The 22,629-nt window shown below is 42.7% G+C and overlaps 1 protein-coding gene across 17 annotated transcripts in view; it reads left to right on the top strand.

Moving 5' to 3' along the window:
- Positions 1–22,629, top strand: part of MTSS1 (MTSS I-BAR domain containing 1) — a 128,462-nt gene that overhangs the window by 7,057 nt on the left and 98,776 nt on the right. For all 17 annotated transcript variants that reach the window (XM_074577809.1, XM_074577812.1, XM_074577811.1 and 14 more), the window contains 2 exons: positions 9,836–9,897; positions 12,619–12,692. In XM_074577809.1, coding sequence (XP_074433910.1) covers positions 9,836–9,897; positions 12,619–12,692 — 136 coding nt within the window. The remainder of the gene's footprint in view (positions 1–9,835; positions 9,898–12,618; positions 12,693–22,629) is intronic.

The raw sequence follows: 22,629 nt of genomic DNA, 5'->3' as shown, positions 1-22,629 counted from the left end.
TCTACTCCTTTCCCTTAGGACAAGAAGGAATTGAGTGCATCTAGGGCACAGAGTTAATGAGGGGATGGTTTTTAAGCTCCCAGTATAATACATATTTCTGTCCACACATACGCACCACTTTGTTGTTCCTCCTTAAGACATATTGCTGTTCCCCCCCTCCCCGTGGTAGCCCAGTGTTTGCAGGCAGAAGAGATGACATCTACAAATGACTGATCAACTCTCAACACAAGTGTCTTGAACTCCTCTTCTGTAACTGAGATTACAGGACACCTCAGTTTCTTAGTGGAGAAGTCTGACCGGAGCATCTTAACCATAGGCTGGTAGATCATGAAGAATTTGTCCGTCTGTCTTGTGAGGTTCTGTGAGCTCTGGTTTTTTTCACTCGTCTGCTCAACAACCATAAGTGTTGTGTAGGAGGTCATTTTAATTCTAGGATGCTGGCTGCATCATTTAACGATTCACTTTGGATATTTTTAAGAAGAACACTTGTAGGAATGAACTTGTGTTGGTGTGTACAATGCTAGCAATGAATGTGTAATTAGAGAGATTTGGTTCATGGTACGAAAAAGCTCACGTTTGTTCCTGTTTTTTCTTCCACATAAACTGCCACCATGCTTCCCACCCAAGCATGAGTGTGTGGTGTTTTTTTTTTTGTTTTGTTTTGGTTTTTTTGCTACATAAGTCACATGCATGCTTTGTAGTGTCTGTGAAGCCCTTTGTGTAGTGGCTTAATTTGGGATTTTTTGTTAATAAAGCGTTATTTGTAATGAGATGCCTCTGAACAAAATCGTCCATGAGGAAACCTCGTGGTTGCTCATTGTCCGTGAGCAAAGCAAGTGTCTAACTTGGAGCTTGAAAGGGATTGTTTCTCTTCTCGTGAGTGAAATGGAGAGAAAGTAACCTGGGACAAGCGTAGTTAGCACTTCACTGTCTGGCAAGAGTCGAAGTTCATAAAGCATTACAAATTTTGCTACCTGGCTGCTGCCTTTTTCCCAATGAGGTGCTTCTGTGGTCAACTCAGATGCTTGTCAGAACTTTGGCAACAGATACTGCCACTTCTTGGCTGGAGATTGCTTTGACTGCTTGTGTCATGAAGATTGTGTTGACATGAAGCAATAAATGCTCAGACATGAAAGTTTCTCCTTGTTTGGGAAGAAGTGATGGGACCACAGTAGTGTTGGTAGCATTACCAGCATGGAGCGGTTGGCTTGAGGCTGTCCTCTGTAGACATTAACTCGAATGAGTGCATCCTGATATTTTAATTATCTTCGTTTTGATCCAGCTGAAATATTGTGGGTTTATAAAATAGCTGCCGAGTATGCACAGTGGCCGCTTAATGATTGAGTGGATGAAAGGCGGTATTGATGAGTCTCTGAGGAGAAATCTGCTATTCGGGCTTGCAAACTTGTTTAGACCTGCAGGGAAGAATGTGGAACTAAATGCTTCCTCTGGAAGACTACTTAATGTCCAGCTTTTTTAATGTAGCATGGGATAAAAGGTCTCTAGAAGCTGTGGCTAGTTGTTTCCCCCCCGCCCCTTGTGAATAACTTCCTGTGTTTAGAGAGGGAGAGATTGTATGTTTATGCATGATGTATTTTCTCACAGCGTGAGTATAAGTTTTGTTTGCTAATTACCTAATCTTGGATTTGAACCACTAAGTGGCTGCTTTGGAGCTGAGTTTCTTCATCTTGCAAACTCTGAAACTGGGCTGTGGACGGTACACATTTGACGTGGGCCTCCTTGCTACGTCAGCAGGGACCACGAGCCGGGCTGTAAGCCAGGATGCCATGCAGCGACCGAGGGGGATGAGTTTTCACAGGTCCTTGCTGTTCTACAAATCGAAGCCACAGCCATGGGGCAACTGGTATCCTCCACTGACAATGTTTAAATATGGGCTAACGCAGTGCAGGCTTCATTATAATACAAATTAAAGACTCTACAGCTCTAACAACAGAATGGTACCAGGCTTAGGTTCCCTCCCCCTTTAAATGGTTAGTAAGGCCTAATAAATACCAATGTTCTTGCTAAGAAGCGTTGCCTTTCAGTGCTCAGGCAACTGGGCATTCTTTAGAGTTCTTCAGGTGGTCTTGGGAGTGTAGAAACAACTGGTATCTGTGGGTTTTTTTCCCCAGTGGGGTGAGTACTCTTTCCTGGATTTTTCTGATTGGAATTAAGTCTTGACTTTCGCAAGATACTATGCCATTATCTGTTTTTCTCAACGTTCTAATGCTCTGTTTAGACTGAAAACCAAACAGTTTTGAATATACTAAACAAGTGGTTCTGTGATGCATAGAAGAAATATCTGGTTGACAGTTTTTTTAATAGCGTATGAGATGTCTTCAGTAGTGTTTTGTTGCATAATTTGCAATGTTGTGATAATGTATCACCTTGTGAAAGCAAAGCTTGGCATGCCTATTTATACTCTGCATGCTGAGGGAAACTCGTTTCTAACCCTGCCGTTCCCTAAACAGGTAGCAGAAATAATGGAAATAGATGTATAGATACAAGGCTTTGATTTTAATTATCCCCACTTTCTTTCCTGAAGGGTAGTTACAGGTTAAATGACGTCTTAATCTGATCTTTGACGTGCTTTTACTTTCACTTGCATGCACTACAATCTCTCAAACCCTGAGTCTGTACCTGTCTCTTCCGTTCAGTCGTGCGTGTGTTCAGCTCTCCCTGTGAAATCCCGTGAAGTTCCTGTCTTCTCTTTATCTGTTGATGACTTTTCATTCCTGGCCCAGCAAGCGTTCCGCATGAGTTGGGAGACCCTTTTGCTGCTGGAGTTAAGCTCAAACTTCTCCTGTGCACGGCAATACCTTTATCTTAGGAAGACAGAAGGGAATTTGCAGTCAGGTGGTCCCTTTCTTTGCCTTGTGTGAGTATTACGCTTTTCTAGAAGACCGCTATATAAATGTGTACTCTTCCTTGAAGACTTCCAGTGAAAGGAAGCTGCCTGACCTTTCAGAGATGCCTGTTAACTGGTTTTATAATTGGATGGATTGTCCGACCTGAAACTTCTCAGCTGCAAGTAAAACTGATTGTTTCTTGTCCTGCACCACTGGAGAACAGCTGATGGACCACATCAGTCTATGGGATGCTCTTGAAATCAGTATTGGGACTTCGTTGATTCAGTTTGGATTTGAATTTAAGAAATAGAGGGTAGATTTATATTGGACATAAGAATTTTTTTTACAATGAGGGCAGTGAGGCAGTGAAACAGGTTGCCCACAGAAATTGTGGGTGCTCCATCATTGGAAGTGTTCGTCTTCAGTTTGGACAGGGCTTAGAGCAACCTGATCTAGTGAAAGATGTCCCTGCCTATGGCAGGCAGGTTGGACTAGATGATCTTTAAAGGTTCCTTACAATCTAAACCATTCTATGATTGTGCATATTTGAAGTGAGGTAAATGAACCCAAAGAAGTCGTGGAATAGGTGCTGTGTATACTTCTGCGTCTTTTTAAAAAGTGAGGTCTTTTTTGCCAGCAAAATTTGTGTTTCAGGCTCTTGAAAGATTGAGACTATTCTGGTGAGTGACTGGGAAATAGATGCAGCTTAGAAAGCTTCATGAATCAGGCTCTTAAATTGTTTATTTTTTCAACCTAGAAAGAGGCAGAGCCAACAAGCAGATTTTTTTGGATGGAGAAGAGCAATTATGAACTTTGTGTAAGGCGACGTTCATTCTCTGCCCACTTGTGTGTTGCAGGAGCTTTTGTGGCTTACTAAAGGACTGGGCAATCCTATTAATGAGTCATGGACTTGGCTCAGTCTGTGTATTGCACAGAGGAACCTATTAGTGTTTGGTAGCGCTTTGTAACTCTTGCAGTTGTGGCTGCCCAAGTGCCCTTTTCCCCAGTTGACTACTGATTCTTTTAGAAAAAAGGAAAAACTTCCAGTGCCAGATGTGAGCTGGGAAGGGAAACTGATTGTCAACCATTGCATCTTCCCATGTGTTGAGACATCTGTGGCCGGAACCCTTTTTTTTTTTTTTTTTTTTTTTTTTAGGCTGTCATTGTTTTCCTGTCCCCTTCCCTTCCCAACTTTTTCCTGTTTTTGCCTGTTGAAGGCCCCTTGGAAAAGTGCTGGTGTCCATTTGCAAACCGTATTTGCTTATCCAGGCCATTCTTTGTGTGGAACATCTGTGACTTTGTGTGGTGTCTAGCACAGTAAAGCCTCTGCTACTTGGAGGTTGTGTACTGAATGCCACAGAAATGAGATGTTCATAATAATCCTTGTGATTCTGATATCTGATAAAACAATATAAAAAAACCCTTTTGTTTTTGGCATAATTTACATTAGAGGGTTAGGAGGATACGTACAGGAGCAAAGTTACAATTTTTGTTCCAAAGGTAGATGTATGGCATTTGGATGTGTTACTAGGGTGTGAAGCTCGATAGCAGTGATGTATGTCTGGGACTCAGCTTTTTAGCTGGTCATAGCTGAACGACTACACTGAGGTGGAGAAGTCCTAACTCCTGTAGCTTCTGTAGTGTTTTTTTCCCCATTTTATTGAAGTCTGCAGATAGTTGTTGTTCATTACTCTTCTGAAAGGCATACAGCTCTTGCTTTGATAACTGGTGAGATAAAACCAAGGCCCCGCCTGACCGGTCCCTTTCTCTCCTACCTCTTTAGCTGGAACAGCCAAAATTAGATTCGGAATTTGCTTCACTGTAGAACAGCTCTCTGTTTCTTTCCACCTGTCCCAAAAGTTTAGATGGGTTGTTGCTGTGAACAAGATACCAAACTCTTCCTGCTGCCTTTGTCCTCGATGTCCCAGCAAGAGCTGATAATAAGGCTGAAAAGCCTCTCTGATAAATGAAAGCACTTAAAAGAATGCTGTCAAGGGTTTTTAGAAGATGTGATGTGTCTTGTCTGTGGGAGTTGGGGTGCATGGAAATAAATTATTAAAGGAAGTGTCTTTTGCTCTTAATGGAAAAAGAAGAATCATAACTTCTTAGCAGAAGGAGTGACAGAACAGTTTTAAACTGTCAAGACTGCTGATACTCAAGTTGTAATCTTAAATAAATACAACAATCTGGGTTCCTATTCTTGCCGTTAGATTTAATCAATAACAATTTCAGTAAATATGATCCTTTGCTGCAAGTCTACCCTTCCTTTATTGAGAAATTGCTGAGTTTCTTGTCTGGGTGTCTTCTCACTCCTACTGCAGGATTGCTGGCCTGAAAGCATGGGAAAAACAAACTTCAATAAATCCCTTGTAGAGCTGTGTGTTGTAGGGTGGCTGTGCTCGTTTGTACACACACACACAAAGAAGTTCTTCAGCCATCCAGGGTTTAAATGCTCCTTCCAGAGCTGCCTGTTGGTGATCGTTGCCTGCTCTTCCCTTATGTGCTGGGCTGACCTTGGCCAGCTGACCATCCAGATGGTCTTCTCCTCAACGGGACAGAGGAGAAAATTAGGTAAAAAGCTCATGTGTTGAGACAAAGACAAGGAAATCGCTTACCAGTGTAAGCCAACCAGTCGTGAGCAGACCAGACTTGACTGGGGAAGATGAAATTTATTGCCAATTAAAATAGATCTGAATGGTGAGAAAGACAGACAAAAATTTAAAACATCTGCCCACGTCCATGGGTCTGGATGTCAGATGAGATGTCACTGAATGAAGGTGGTGTCCCCTCTCCTTCCCACTCCGGCGGCAGGCATGGAGGACCCGTCCCCAGGAGCCGTGGCCATGGAGGACGCTGTCTGGCTGGATCCTGGCGGGTCTGGGTGTTGGTGTCTGGCATTTGCAGTCGCTTTGCCAGCTCAGCCTGGTGCCTTTCAAACACTTGCTGTGGTACCTGTCCCTGAGGGAAAGTTGTTTCATGTCCCTAATTGCGGACTGGCTACATGGGTGACGGGCACGAGGCACCATTTTGCTTTTCAGCCCGGAGGCGGAAAGGTGTTTCCCTGCTTGCGTTCGGTGTAGATTAGCTGGAGCTGGGCCCTGGGATCAGGTGACTAATCACCTATAAACCGACTAATTAAGCAATAGGGTAGGATAATGGCATGTTATGGCTTACCGGTGACATCCCTCGGCAGGTGAGCAGCCGTGGGCTGGGCCATGCTGAGCAGCTTGAGGGGACTCGGCGCCACGGCGTGCCCCACTGTAATGGTGAAACACCCGTTTCATGGAGCACACGTCAAATTTCTTCATCCGACGGTGAAGAAATAGTTGGGCACAAAGTTGTTTTGGGGGAAATAGTCCCTGGATTAAACCATTAATGATTGTCAAGAAAACCATTTAAACAAACCCGCACTGTAACCGATTTCTATTTTAACCCATGAGGAGCTAAAAAGAGGATTCGTGACCCAGATTCCTATAGTGGCTCTTCTCCGAAAGGGGCCGGAGGTGGAGGAAGCCTGCTGCTTTCACAGATAGCGCCAGGACCTGAGTAACCCTGACATTTAAAGGGGAGAAAATTGATTTCCTTCATCAGCCACTTGAAATCGGAAATTACAGAAGGTGCAGAGGAGGCTCTGGGAGAGACAGCATTTAAAAATACTGTGTTATTGCTCTTCGAAAGTGGCTTTATGTCGCAAAAGCACTTACACAAAGACGTCGAATTCCACCTGCTGTTTCTTTGTGTTTAAATTGAGAAAGTAATACATGTCAAATCAAGGATGAAGCTTTACGGCGCTCTCAGTGTGTGGTTTCTACTGCCGTTACCATTTCTCTTGATGGCTGCTTTGACAAAAGCAAGGAACTGTTATTGCAAACATGGAGGTGAGACTTGGAGCAACAGCGGGGCTGCCGTGCTCAAGGTGACACCTGAAGAGGCCTTGGAGAAGGAGCTGCGCCCCGGGGTACCGGAGTTTGGGTGTTTACAGCACTAGTCTTATTCCTCTGTCACCTCCTTGGTTTGTGCCCATGAGCATCACTAAATGGCTTCATGCTTCCTAGGTGCTGGAGGTGGGATAAACCCCCCGGTTATTAGGTCCTGTGAAGTGGTGGGCATTGTGCACTTCTGCTGTAGGTGGGAATCATTGCGGGGGTTTGGTTTCAGCAGGGATGTGGTGGTGGACGTGTGTTTTGGAAAAGCTCAAAAGGGATGACAGATTTTATGTGCAAGACTTGTGTGTTACTGAGAGAGAGATGAGCTTGTGGATGTGGCTTCAGCAGGGAAAAGTGAAAGCAAATGCTATTGGAACACAGATAATATAAACTCCTCTTAATTTTCAGCTGAGTTTATTAGAGAGAGTTCGGAGTTGGCAGAAAACGGATCACGATGCCGCAAGCTGAGCAGATAATGCAGGAATTCATGTCACTGGTGCAAAACTGCTGAAAGGTTTTCTTCAACAATTGAAAAAAAAACCCAAACAAAACAAAAAACCCCAACAAAACCCACCACCCAAGTTATTCATTCAGGGACATTTTTTTTAAAAATGCTGCAACTTCCTACTGTTCAAAATGAGATCAGATGCTCTTGGCCAGTGTGGGAGTGCCCAGGTGAAGAGATTGCATTGTTTTAAACCAAACAAATACAGTAACTATTTAAGTGAGCTGGTAAGCTTATTTACGTAGGCTTGGCTTAAAGGGAAATGCATGGTGACTATTCCAATTAAAAAAAAAAAAAAAAAGAAAAAAAGGAAGGTGTTTTCTTCCTGAGCTGTGTTTTGATAGGAGTGTCTTAAGCTTCCCTGTGAAGCAGCTAAGTGCCAGGCTGGTGTCAATCTCCTGCATGCCATCAGGCACGTTTAGCTGGATAATACACCGCCGAGATGGAAACATAATCAGGCTGCTTTGGTATCCTCCGCTTGCTGGCTTGCGTTTTGCTCAAGAATCCAGTAAAGCCTTAGGCCCTGCTGTTAATTGTCAGGGCTTTCAGGGCTCCTAGCATACACATGCATAATGCATATACGGCATGCAGATAAACACCGGGAGACGGGGTTCGGAGTAAGGGATTTCAGTAAGACTAATAGGTTTAAGGAAATAGCATTTATTCCCCGCCCCCCCCCTGCCTCTTTCAAATAATTGGTGTGTTTCTTTAATTTTTTTAAAATGTCTGACAGTTTTTACTTAGCACAAAGCACTTCATATTCTAGGTCTTGCCACCCAGATAACTGCTATTTTCTCTTTCCCCGTCTGCATTTCCCCCTGGCTCCCTCATCTGTAGGTATAACAAGGTGTTATGAACACCTGTTTTACTTTGGTGTTTTTTGGTGTTTTTTTTTTCTTTTACCTTTTAGCAAAAAACCTGCAACCCTTGCTGAAAAATATGTAGAGTACCAGTTAGTACACTTGACAGTGGCCTTAATGGCAGCAGCTTCTGCATCTGGGTGTATCGTGGCACTGCCCAAGCGCTGCTGTGCACTGACTGTGTGGGAGGCGCACACACGACCCCTCTGCAAAAACATCGTATTTCTTCAAAATACAATAAGTAGAGAACGTTAAATTGCGACCAGGGCCAGAGTCGAAAGGCAGGCTTGCCTTTGGTTTTAACTCCAGGTCTCATTCCGGTGGATCCCCCTGTGGTGCATGAACGTCTGGGAGATGCCTTGGGGGGTGCACAAAGGAGCTGGAATTTGGCTGTCGGCTTTTGGGGAAGGAGCTGTCTTTGCCCCGCACAAGACGTGGCCTCTCATGGCAGTGTGGGCAATGGATTTTGTTTTACTTACAAAAAGCAGACAGGTTTATCGGGCTGGATCGAGTTTGCTACAGGCAACTGCGCTCACATGCAGCCTCTTCCAGTCAGAGCTGGGGTAATGTTAGCCTTGAGGATCTGCCTTATCTGGGTTTTATTGTGTCGTTGCTCTGGTAACAGCAAGTCTTATACCTTTATTAAAGGAAGCAGGGATATTTTATTTTACTCTCTAGACTCCAATCAAAGGGAAATTTTGAGGTTTCTTCCTACTATATGGCTTTTGCTGTTAACAGAAAATTTGCGCTTGCTCTGCAGGGAGCAAGTTAACCTTTTTTCGGTCTAAAAAGGATGACTTTTTTACTATAGAAATCAGCACTTTTTTTAAAAAAAAAAAAAAAAGATCAGAACTTGCAAGCATACTTGGTGTCCATATTCTAAATGAAAACTTGTGCTTTTAACACAATTTTAAAAGTGGGGGAAAAAAGGTTTACAGGAAACTTGAAGTCAAGAAGAATTAAACCTTCTTAAAAACTTTGTGTACACTCAGTGCTATGCTGCTTTATCAGCTTCAATTCAGAAATCAGCTCCAAGGTCATTTGGGACTGTTTTGGAAGTAGATCTTGCAGTTACATGACAGATGTTGGGAAAGTTTGTTGTCTCAATGGACACTGTGCCGTTTCAGTGCCCGATTGCTGATTTACCTTGAGACAGCGTTTGAGGTGGTCTCTTGGTCAACACAGACCTTTATTGCAAAGGCTTCTAAAATAATTTTATTTTTTTTAAAAAGAGGATGGGAACCTGGAAATGACACAGAGAATCCATTTGTAGAGAAGAACAACTAGGATCCTGCCTTTGGTTGTGGCAGCTTCTCTGTACGTGTTGTTGCAATAACCTATCAGAAGTGGGGTGTTAGGATTAGTTCTGCTGTACCCACGTGTGAGGTGTTTCTTTCCTCTGCTTCAGTTAAAATCCCTCTTCTCCCCCAGTGTTTCTAATTGGAAAATCTGTAAAGCCTCCTCAGAGGACCTGCTGTTTCATTTGGATTCAGAACCAGTTGACATCTTGTCTCCTTGGGACTGGTGTCCAAGGGTGTGAGAGACAACTTGCTGGGAAAATATATTTTGGTGTTAATGGATTAGGATTTAGTGAAGTCTTGGTTATTGTTTTACTTCTAGTTTCATTTGATCTGGCGTATCAAAACCGGAATGCTCAAATTAAGTATTCATTATTGTGTTTTGTTTTTCTTGCAGGGGAGTTACCCAGTGTGGGAAGATTTTATAAATAAAGCTGGGAAACTGCAGTCTCAGCTTCGGTAAGTTTTGCGTTACACACAGTCATGATCCCCTCCAATTCCTTGTGTGTGCAAACATAAAGGTTAAATGCAGCTTCTGCTAGGATAATTTGCTAAGCGTGTCCTAGTCAAATTGTGCATATTTTATAGTCAACACCCATGTATGTACTTTTTCACATACTACTACTGCTGTTTTAATGTATTTAGGAAAATACATAATCTATCACCAGCTGTACATAATAAACATAAAATGAGCTAAATTTCATGGTTTCTAATGGAAAATTGGAAAGATGGTTCATTGCTGTTTAAACACACGTTTGGAGTTAGCCCTATGTTGTCCGTTATTAGTGTAGAATACAGCAGGTTTATATTAGAAGAGGGCTCAAAATATTAAAGAGTCTTAATCTTAACAGTGCTTTCTTCTGCCTTAAAAACAAAGGGAATTCCTGTGCTGGATCACTTATTGGTGATTGTTAAAACTTACGTCACTGGGGTATACGTTGCAAATGACATTCTGGATTACTTAATAAGTGCCATATGTATCGCACTCAGACCGATTCTGCTATCGCTGGAATTCATTCACTTGTAAAATTTGCTTTTGCTAATATGAATCCAAGCTCCATTTCTTCACAAGTCTCCCTGAACCACAATCTCCGCTGTGCTCTCCAGAGCATCGGCATGGTTTTTTTTTTTTTTTTTCCCCAGCAGCAGTGGTAACAGGTATGGTTATCGGCACTTTATTTTGCAGTTCTGTGTTGCATTGTGAACTGTTCCTGAAGAAGTGAGGGTTTAGGCTCGTTTGCCCTAAACAACTGGCATATGCTGTTCTGCCGCTGCCGTGCCTGAAGTACCACACTTGCATGTGGTTTTTCTTTTCCAGCAATCATGTCACATTGAGTGCGTGTGGAAGAAGCAGAGGAAGTAGTGAAAGAAGAGAAATGGAGAACTTTCCTAGCCCTTTGTACTCTTTGTACGCAGGCCTTCTGGGAAGGCATGAGGGATAGTTTTGTTTATTTCCCAGTCCTGTGGTGTTGCATTCAGTCAATGTAGTATTTTTCTAGCTACGGGAACGTGCAGGCAGGCAGCTTGAAAGCCTGTGTTTGAGGATTTGCTGTCCGTTTCTAGCAAATGTGAGCTATTTGCCTCTGGTTCATTTCTGTGTGCTCTGATAAAGGAGAGCAGATGTCATCTGAGCCGGAGCCAGGTCTTCCTGGCTCTTGTTACTGGAGAAATGGAACTTTGTTATTAGCAATATAATTAATAATTAACAACATGGTACACGAATAACAGCATGACCCACAAGTTTGGAAGATGAAGAACACAAACACTGTTAAGGAAAAGCCCAGAAAAGGTTATCTAGTTCCAGGGCTGATTATTGTTAGCTAGTTGTCAGGGTTTTTTTTCCCCCCTCCCTTTAATCTCCTGGGCATGTGGAGAGTCCTTATGCATTTGGTTGGTCCTCTCAAGCCTGGGGTTTTTTTTGTGTTCAAATCTTTTGTGCTGTCAGTAGGCCATTTATTACGCTGCCAGTTATGTCCCCCATATCTTGAGTATATTTGGAGTGAGACTTGCATAAAGTCTGACCTAATTAAGCAGTCCTGTGGTCTTTCTGGCCGAGGATCAGCTTTCCTGCAGGTCTCCCGGGTTTTTGGAGTCTTGAAACAAAGTGAAGTTGATGGTCCTCCTTCAGGATTTTGGTTGGAGAGGCTGACTGTTACAGTCGGGAGAGGAAATCAGAGTTATTGGTAGAAAAGATGTGCCGAAACAGAACTACGAGGTAACTGTGGAGAGGGCACAGTTGCACTTTACCTGTAGAGCCCTGGCCTACTTTCACGTAAATTGGGTCAATCAGACTATACACCCATCAGAAATCTGGTACTGACCTGAGCTGTTTAAGGCTCTAGGGCCTGCTTATGTAGAACAAACGTGTTCGGAAAACTGTAACTCACGTTTGCTGTCCACTTGAAGAGACATGTGGTCTGTATGTGCTTTCCAAACCTGGAGGGAGATGGGACTAGTGGGGTTGATGCTTTGGATTGTGGAATCTCCGAGATTGCTAGTGTACCTCTCGGGAAGGGACCTGCTTGGAGGAGCAGTGTATCAGAAAGGCTTTTCATTTTTTTTGTTTATCTTTTGGGTGGGTTTCTTTTGGGAGATTTTTTTTCTTCTTCTTTTCCGTCTTTCCCATTTGCCCAAGAACTCCGGACCAGTCTGATTTCCAAGAAGTTGTTATTTTCTGTTTCAAGGGATGCTTGTGCTCCTCAGATGAGAAATTCAGGAAAGTGTTTGGCCAGGATCCTAGATAAAAGGAAGGTCCTGCATGCTCATTCTTAAAATACACATGTTCCTTGGAAATAGCAGTGGCTGTAATTTGTGCACTAATGGGTGCACTATAATATATGTTAGATTTGTTTTTCATGTTTGACTGCTTAATGTTGGTTCATCAGAGGAAATCAGCTAGAAGGGGGTTGGCTGTGCTCTTTTGAAATAGCACCTGTCCTGTCCAATTCACAGCACGGAATTAGTGTGGCTGCCTCCAAGTCCATAGTGCTAACACAAAGCAAGGAAGGGATTAAGACATGAAGGAGGGGAAAGGATAAATTCAGATATAAAAGAGGATATTTTTTTTGTGGTCTCTGCAAGTTCACAGTGGTATTCTTTACAAGCCTAAATGTTTTTGGCAATAATTAAATAGGCAGAAATGAGACACTGCTAATGTTTTGTTATCTGTATGCATTTCAGGACTACAGTAGTAGCAGCTGCTGCCTTTTTGGATGCCTTTCAGAAAGTGGCTGACATGGCTACTAATACACGTGGTAAGCAGATGTGTCAATATTGAGTTTAACAGAATGCTGTGTGGTTTATACCATTTGTTGTAATAAAAAAAAGTCTAACTTGTTACATTGACAAGCAGATCTGTGAGACATCTGTTAGATGGACTTGCACTTCGAAAAAGCGACACGTGAAAAAGGAAGTAATCTTTTCTTTACCGAAAAAAACACTGGAAACCTGTAATTTAAATGCGTCATCAATCATGTGAACACTTCTTAATTACCATTTGAATTATATGTTGATGAATAATATTTTAGAAAGCAAGATTTACTGAAATCTGTATTCACTGACGCTTCTGTACCTTAAGTAAATGCAAAAGGCTTGATATTCAGCTGGTATAAATAAGCATAGGGTTGCTGAAGATTGGGCTGGTACCAGCTGATGCTGTGGCCTTTGATGTCTGTATATAATGATGATAGTAGCCTGTACTTGTAACCTTGAGGAATGTCTTTGCTTGTCCTTCCTCTTCTTTAAGTCTGATGTTACTGGTCAAAATTAATTTTCCTGGGCTGTGGGCTTCTCTGGGTAACTGTCTAAGCTTGTTGGTGAGTATGGAGGCCAAAATAGTGCAGCTGGCAGTCTTTCCAGGCTGCTGAGTTGGAAGGAAACAAAAGGCTGCTTGCTGCTTCTCTCTGATGTTGGATGCCCAGTGACCGAGGCATCGCGTGCAGATGTCCCTGCAGCAGTAGGGCATTCCCCATGGTCACTGTGTCCCTGGGCTCTGTTGATGAAGACCAAATCCAAAGTGCATACATCACTGCTGAGTGAGTGGCTTTTGGTCACCCCTAACCTTAGAGGTTTTGTAACATTTTCTTAAAGTCCTAATATGTCCTTGTCATTTGACTCTGAGAATAAGAAAAGTAATACTGCTAACGTGAAGAGTGTGCGTTTCCATTAGCAGCGTGCTAGCGCAGCCAGACTTCCATTTCCCTCAATTTCTGCCTAACAGGAGTAGTAGTAGCAGCTGCTGGAGCAAGTATCAAACCACAGAATGGCAAGAGGGAACAATATTTTGTTTTTCCTTTTTAAAGCTAATATGTACGTTCTGATAAGAAGTTCCTCATTACGTGCATACCTTCTGTAAATTATGGGTAATCTATTCATGTAAAATAATAAACACTCCAGAAAGTGGAATAGACTAAGGATGAGACTTGGATTTCTAACATGTCTTTCCTTTGAGCATGCTCTCTTCTATTTATCTTCCCTCCCCCAAAGGGAAAACAAAGTAAACGCTAACAAAATCCTTGAGACTTCTCTTCTGGCTGTGCTGGCAGGCTTATAGAACTTGCATTCAGATACCAGAACGACTGAAACTCTTCTACTTTTTGACAAAAATGGCTTGTGTGGGTTTTTGAAGGGTATTTTGCACTTTCTGCTGTGTTATTTGGACCCCGTCCAACAAGCATCGTGTCTTGTCTCTTATCTCTTCGAACACATCCTTTACAAAAGGAGCTCTGTAAATACGGGCCTGCCAAATTTGTATAGCTCCTCTGTTCTGTCTTTCTGCCTTCCCTGACTGAAAGGATGGAAGAGAATTTTGTTTTTATTTTTAGAAAGTGATGTTCGGGGCAAAGAATCAAAATTCCAAGCTAGTTGGTGGTTCTGATCTGCCTCCCAACCCAACTTCCACTCGTGCCCATTTGAGTATTTACATATATATATATATAAGTAGTCAGTTGCCTTGGAGCATCTCTGAGGTTGCACATTGGTCCTTGAGCAAATACAAACCCTTCTAGCTTGCTATGGACAGGGATAAAAGCCTGGCCCCATTGAAGATGATGGCAAAATTCCCTACGACTTACTGGGGCACAGTTTTAGAAAAATGTATTTTGCCGTTAGTATAAGCAACCATATTCAGAAAACAAAACCAAACAAACTTAGTGTTTTTCTTCTCTGATGTGAGGATTTTAATGGGCTCACAGTTTTCCCTTTTAGGAGTTATCTAACTTGGAACAATTCTTTGGGAAATTTTGCCTGTTATTTATCCCATTTATAAAATCCTGCTTCACACTGTTCGGGGGGTCTCAGTTAACCAAAGTCATCACAGTTCATTTTCAACTTCTGAGTGTATGTAAGACTTGTGTAGCTCTTTGCATGACAAAGGCAGGGGGAGGGTTGGTGTATTTTAAGTCGTAAGGCTGGTTTATCACTGCATGAGCTAAATGCTTCTTCTGGGGACTGTGTACGAAAATATTGATGAAGGTGCTTGTTTTGGAGGGACAGTGTTAGTGCCTTGTAGGACGACTGCAGTGTTGTGAAGCTGTGTTCTATGTGTGGTTGCTTATAGTTTTACAGAAAGTGGCCTGCTATTTTTAAGACTCACTGATCTAGCTGATGAAAGCATTTTATCAGTCAGCAGAAGCACTCTCTGGCTACTCTTTAATCTGTTTGCATCAGCATTTGCTTTGAAAGAAGAAGAAAAAGTGTTTACATGGATGTACATGTCTACACACACGCAAGAGGAGATGATTACCTTTGCAGACACTAAATGTTCAAGTACGAGAGTTTATTTTCATCAACTCCAGTCCTTGTTCCAGCTGATATCTTTATCTACCTCGTGTGTCATTACCGCTGTTCCCAAACATTGGGTTTTCCCTTTTGGTGTGTCTTTCTTTCTATGTCATTTACTTCTGCAACGGTAACGATGTTTATCTTCACATTCCTATTTGGAGCTCATACAGAGGGCATAATTGGAGCTCTGCCTGTGGTGAAACCTATGGTTGGATGAGTCAGATAACCTGTATTCTGCTGTGTTTTCCTCACATTGTACCTTTTGAAGTAGGAAAAGCCCTGAACGTGAAGTACCTGCTGTTTTGTGGTGACTCAATACACAGATTAATTTCCTGACCAGCTCATTTCAGCTTTTTCTTCCTTCTTCGCTGTCTCTCTGTTTAGATGTGTATCAACCCAAAGTTTAGTCTCTCTTTTCCCCTGAGTTCAGTTCAGTTCCCTCAGTTCAGTGTTTTTTCATGTCAGCCCGACAAGGAAAAACACAAGGAAAGTAGTTCTGATGCACCTATTTCCGAAAGGTTTTATTTCTGTGGGTCTGACCGTCTGAAAAACATCATTTGGATGGGGCACTCTGTCAAGTTACGTTGCTAGTTCTCTAATAATGCTGGCTGCGTAGCAGCTTGTACTGTTTTTTGCAGGTACCAGGGATTTTTAAAAACAAAATTCCTTCAAGTCTTTGCCTCTTGAGCTCTGACAAGATATATGCATCTATCTAGCAGTTTGTATTATTCAGGCTACATCTGTTTGGCATGCAGCCTGGCAGAACTTGTTGGTCTGCGGTGGAATCTGCTATTATTTCTCACTATGATTATTAGAGAGAATACTCACAAAATATTAAATTAAATAGATACATCAGGATACCTTTAAACCTCAGTGAAGTTTCCTTTTGGGGAGAGGTGAGCTTGTGAGTTTTAGTTTGTGTTTTTCTCGTATGGCTTAAGTCTTTCAATATCTGAAATTTTGATGTTTATATCTGCATCAATTCTAACTGAAGCATGAAAGAGACTTAAGTCTGATTTCATTTAATAGCTATTTACCTAATATTTTATGCATTAAAATTTTATTCTCTTATGAAAGCAAGAACTGTACATCCCACATATAAACATATATCTCATATAAGCATATTGTAAGTTGGGTTTGAACAGTATGTAAAAGCATGTGTGTAAATTGCTTTGCTTTTTGTATGCTAGTATTCCTCTGCCCGTGCTGCATTTGAATGTCCTTTGTAGATAAGCGCTAAAATTCAGGAACTTGAAAGAGTTGTTGAGAAGAGTAACTATCCTCCTTGTTTCATGAGGGAGTTTAACGTGAAGACGTGCATTCTATATCTACTTAATATGCCATCAGCGACTTCCGTGGAAAAAAAGCTGCCCCGATCTTGCCTACCTGCATCTTCACAGGTGTAAATTAAAATTTATGGAAAGATGATCTAAAAGCCTTGATTTACCCTGAAGCTTAAAATTGATCTTCAAAGTGAAATTGTTAACGAGGCAGCTAAAATCCACTCTTGTGGTTTTTTTGTTTTTCATTTGTATTGAAGGGTTTTACATATACAAAGGTGTGTTTGATATTAGCATATTGGTTAAATCACGTCAAGATTCGTTGGAGTGTATCGCACAGCTTTCTCTGGCCAGTTGGATTCCATGGATTGTAATGCTGTTTGAAGTTGCCGCGTTTCAACTTGGCAAGTGCTACTAAAGGTATGTTTTCCCTGCCTTTGGTAATTTTGACATCTGTCAGGCTGGTTGGCGCTATTTACATTTTCCATCTCTCTCATTTTACAGATGTCTGAGAGGACTTTAAGGCAATGCAGAGCTACTGACAAGAGGTGCAGGAAGTTCCAGTTGAGGGTGCCTGGTGGGCAGAGGGGGGCTGAGGTCAGGGAGGGAAGAGCTGTGGATGGTCAGCCAGCTACAAAGGGACGCTGAGCAGACCTGGAAGCAAAGCTCAGCCCAAGCCTGCGTGGCATGCAGCAGTGACAGGGTACCAAAACCAGCACAACCATTTTAGTGTTACCTGTTTGAGGAGCAGCGTATATCAGCCTGGAAGAGGTGCTCCATTAAAGTGTCTCTACTTTTTTTCAGGCCCCAGTAAACTTTATCAGCACGCAGAAATGTAAATACGGTTTACCGCTTTTACTTACAGAATTAAATCTGATTAATGTGTGAGAGTGTCTGCCTCAGGTAGCTCTTGTACTGCAGTAGTCAGTGACTACTCTTCATGTTTAATAAAGCTGCTTAAAATGGTACCTTTGCTGCAGATCTGTGTTCCTAGGCAGGCTCTGCATCTGTGTTGCTCCAGGTATTGTGTGAGTACACCTCCAGGTCGTCCTTGCTCTGGGTGTTTCGTTGTCTTAGCCAGGATATGATATGTATTGAAGTGGTTTTCCAAGGTGACAAGCTGCACATAGTGTTGCAGTGCTGGAATTAGCATCTTTTATCTCCCAAGCAAGTGTGCTTGGGCCTTTGGGCCTTCTGAACCAGTGTCTCACTTGCTGCAAATAAGGCACAGTGTGACCCCAGGGATAAATCTTTGTCACCACAGCAAAATGTTCTGGAGAGTCCTGAAAGGTGGCTCTTCCCACCCCCCCACCCACCCCCAAAAAAAAATGGGGGAGGGGAAAGACACCACAGTTTATAGCAGTAGACCTAAAATCTGTATAACACTTTGGAAATAAATTTCTGTGCTCCTGCCTATGGACTGGGGAGCTGTGATGAAGACATGGACCTGTTGGAGCGGGTCCAGTGTAGGGCCGCAAAAATAATCAAAGGGATGTAGCCCCCCTCCTGTGAGGACAGGCTGAGGTTGTTGGGGTGGTTCGGCCTGGAGAAGAGAAGGCTCTGGGGAGACCTTATTGCAGCCTTTCAATACTTAAGGGGCACCTACAGGAAAGATGGGGACAAATTTTTTAGCAGGGCCTGTTGTGATAGGACAAGGGGTGATGGTTTTAAACTAAAAGAAGGTAGAATTAGACTAGATAGAAGGAAGAAATTTTTTACAGTGAGAGTGGGGAAACACTGGCAAAGGTTGCCCAGAGAGGTGATAGATTCTACATCCCTGGAAACATTCAAGGTCAGGTTGGACGGGGCTCTGAGCAGCCTGATCTATTTGAAGACGTGCTCATTGTAGGGGGGTTAGACCATCTGGCTTTTAAAGGTCCCTTCCAACCCAAACTATTCTATGATGATCTGTGCATAATTTTAGAGTGAAAACAAAGCTGAGCACAAGAGGAAAGGGGTTCTCATTGTCCCATTCTTTTGTTTTTCTTATTCCTCTTTAACTTTAGATGCTCATACTCAAATAATGAAACCTTTATTTGAGCTTCCTGTCACTTAAGATAAGACTCTGTAATAAGCACTTACTCCTCCCATGGAGTCTTTGAAGTAAAATAATACAGTCCAGGCTTTTTCTTTGTGGATTTTCAAATATAAAATAATCAGGAAGAAAATTATTTAAATGAACCATTCAGTCTTCCATTATACTTTCATGAAGATGATGCAAAACACAGGACCAATTCAGAATCGTTGGCAGATAATTTTGAAGCTGGATGCATATTACACATCTGTTGCATTTTGAGAAGGGGGACTTGGAAATGGTGCTTACAAGTGCAGAAACTACAAAACACATATATAACAGGCAGTGCTATGTTATTTACTGTTTCCATATTCCTGTCTTTCTCGAGACAAGTAGCAAATGTTGGTCCGTGTCTTTCAATAAGTGTGGCACTCTGAGAACTCTGCTGCTGACGTGAGCCCATTTGGCTGGAGCAGTCAAAATGGGATGAACATCTTATGTGCCCAAACACAAGAAAAGTGGTTTGGTTATTACTGACTAGATTTTACATTTAGGGGGTTAAAAGGCCTGCTCTGCAGGTAAAGCATTACCATTGCCTTTTTTTGGATGAGTGCATGCACTGCAGCATAAAGATATTTTATTTATTTATTTTGGTGGGGTTTTTTTCCCTTGAGGTCAAGACGAAATTTAGCTCAGGGTCGTTGGCAACATTTGTGGTGCTTTGATGCTCCTACCTAAGGATACATTTCCAGGGCAACAGATAGAAATAATCGCTATAATAACTTATACAGTCAGCTACCCCTTGGTACAGTGCACAATACGACGCATAAGATGTGTAAGTAGAGTTTGTATTTGCCCTACAACCCAGTAATTTTTTGAGCTTAAGGTGCTTTGCTGAGAAACTGAAGTATTATTAGGAAAGAGGTAAAGCTGCCAGGTGATTGTGTATGCTAACAGAAACAGAAAATTTGAATGGAAGACTAACTTCTGTGAAGGAGAAAAATAAAAAGGATGAGGGGGGAAGAAGCAAATAAGCTGCTTTAATACTGCATCCAAGGAGTGGGCAGGTATGTCAAGATAGGAGTGGCTGGCCTCTTTTTGGTTTTTTGTTTTTTTTTTTTTTTTTTTTTTTTCGTGACTGAATGTAAATCTACTCGCTGTCATCTGAATTGGAAATCTTTGAGGGTGTGGGGAGGGGCAATAGCAGAGAGTTAATTTTTCATATGCTCAATCTTGCAGTTCTTCCTCTCCCCATCCTTACACAACCGTGCTGCTTTTAGCAGGATAGAATATCGGGTCCTGATTTTTCTGCAGGCTTGGGGTGGATTGATTGTTCTTCCCAACTCCATGATGACTTCGTATCTCTGTGGACATCTTCACGCAGAGCACCTACACTTCAGTAAATAAGTACTGGTTTTGTAGCTACAAAGAGTTTTCTCAGTCTTTGCAGTGGAACCAAACTTTCAATGTCTTAAACATCCAGTTTGGGAAATAATGAGGATAAATCATAAATGGCTCTGAGAATTTCATTCAGATAATTTATTAAGTTAGAAGCAAAGATACAAAAGCATCCTTTTGATAATGGGATGTGGATTTGAAAATGGAGGCTGCGGTTTTGGTTGGTGGTTGATTTTCCCAGCATAGCACATGTTCCTGTGGTGGGAGATCCCCTTTCAGGCTAATTCAGTCAGCCTTTTGATGTGATAAATTGCTAGTTGGCACACAGCAACAATTCTATAGTAACCACAACAAGAGAGTTGTTGCAGGTTGTTGGGTTTTTCTAATCTGTCACCAGTTGGATAGCAAAGGTAGCTGAAGATCTGTTTCCGTTGCATTTTATTTCGTACCTTACGTATTTGCCGTGAGACAGAAAGAGAGGTGGTGTGGGAGGAGAAATAAAAAATGAGTTGAGACTAAGCTAGGTTTCTATAAAGTCAGGTAGTGCTTCTTGCCTCGTGGGCCTTGCCCATGATGAACCGTGGAGGCAGCAGAGCAGTTGCTGTGCGTCTGCTGCCTCATCCCTTATGCCTTACGGATGTCTTGAGATGCAGGTTCAGCGGTTGTCCTCTTGTTGGTCGCCTCAGAGGCAGCTTCCAAGAAGACATAATGTGTTGATGAAAGGATCAAGTTGGTGCTGTCAACTGGCCTCATGCAAACTCACCAGACTCCTAGGGAGGTGAGCGTGGACCTGACCAGAGTTCAGGCGGTTACCTCAGCCTCGTTGCACCCCAGTCCACAGGTCCCTTGAGCCACTTAGGGCATTTTTTTTGTATCAGCAAGGCAATTTATGCGAAGGCTGTGGCATAAAAATCCATGCTTTGATTTGGGATGTCTTCTCCAAATACCTAAGTCTGTTCCTACCCTGGCTGGACAGAAAATATGTTTGTTTCTACTGACATAAGAGGTATACAAAAAGTGAAATTACAAGCTCCAGCAGCCTAATGTTGAATGGAGCATCCAGAACAATGGAGCTCTGTCTAATTATTAACAAAAGCATTGACAAAAGTCATTAACGGAAGCACCAGTGACACTTGCATTGTCTAACAGGTTTTTTTGCTCTCCATAGTGCAATCTGCCTCCCAGAAGGATGCTCCTCCACGCGCTTCGGGAGGTGTCAGGACAGTAGATTGTGTGTGTTTGCTCTGCGTGTGTCCATGCAAACTAGCGTTCCTACTGCCAGGTGATTTACTCGTGATACGATTCACCTCATGTTTGCATACCCGCTGCTTCCAGGGAAGCCGTGCATGTTCATGGTAATAATGAGGTCTTGCTTAAAAATAGATCACCTTCCTTCATTTTCCTGTCCTTCTGTGTTGCCAGCACGAATGTTTGTCCCTGTTGCTGTGCAAGCTGTTCACCCCGTCCCTCCTCCCCTCCATGTTAGTTTTCTTCAGTGCAGCAGTTCCCTGGTCTTTTCTTCCCTGGTTGAGGTAGCAAAACTTGCGCTGTTGAGGCTTACGGGTTCATTTAGAGAGGTGGGGAAGAGTCCCTGCTGGTTCTTGAATTTCACTAGAAAATTAGCATCTGCCTAGGACAAGAAGTGCATTGTGCTGTGTGTCTTCCTCTTCCACTCCCACACCTGATGAAGTCCGACCTGTAGAACTACTTCTGAAAAGTTAAAATAATATAATTACCTCGCTGTTTCAAATTAATCTGTGACCTGCCCTCCGTTTGGGTTGCTTTTTTGGGCAGGGTGGAGATGGAAAGGAAGATGGGCTGTTTCCAAAGGAGCTCTGGGTTGTGACCTGACAGTATTTCCTGTGAAATATTTGGACTCTGTGTACTTCCATACACTTAAACCTTTCTGCTGCTTTGCACTGCTTGCTTTTATTGTTGTTTTCACCTGGGTGGCTTGCGTGCAAAAATGAGTGTGTTTTCTAATCTAATGAAGCCGTTGGAAAACACTGCAACCTTTGCAGCTGCCATCCCGACGCGGGCTTTGTCGAAACCACTTCAAAACTAATGGCAGTGGCAATTGTGTGGGTGGGAGGGGAGGGGAAGCACGTTCATCTGCAGCGTGGTGGTGTCACGGGGTAGGAGAGGTCTGGGTTTGTACAATCAGCCCCTGCAATTGTTGTGAAATTCTCCTCTCCTGCAGCATTTATTACTATGTAAAACTGAAATCTGCATGATTTCCTGCTGTGAGCGCCTGTGCCGAGGGACTGGTTTCTATAGTAACTAATATCAAGGAGCTGGCTGGGACTTCGCTTCGGAGCTGTATTTGAGCGTATTTCGCAGTTCGATGCAATCCTCTGCGAGTATTTGATTGATGACAAACAAGAAGTCGGGGGTTGTGGCTGCCATTGCTACGGTAGTAGCGCGTGCACCTCGGCATGTACGGTGAGGTCTAAAAATAGGCATTTTGCAAAATGTGGGAGTTGGAGGTGAGGTGGGGGGTGCGTCTTTTTTTTTTTTTCTATTTTATATTATTTTATTGTTTTGTTTTTTTTTCCTGAGGGGGAGGGCTGCTGAATGGAAACACCGAAGAATACACCGATGAGTGTTTGTTCTGGAGTCACTTCAGCCCACCCCGGAGTGAAACACAAACCTAGGAACTGGCTCCATTTTCTCCCAAGGGTAACAGCCATTGCTGTTGCCACTGTTCTGTTTTGAAGC

This window comes from Larus michahellis, chromosome 2 (genome assembly GCF_964199755.1).
Source record: "Larus michahellis chromosome 2, bLarMic1.1, whole genome shotgun sequence".
Lineage (NCBI taxonomy): Eukaryota > Metazoa > Chordata > Aves > Charadriiformes > Laridae > Larus > Larus michahellis.
This window is presented reverse-complemented; position numbering and strand designations above follow the sequence as displayed.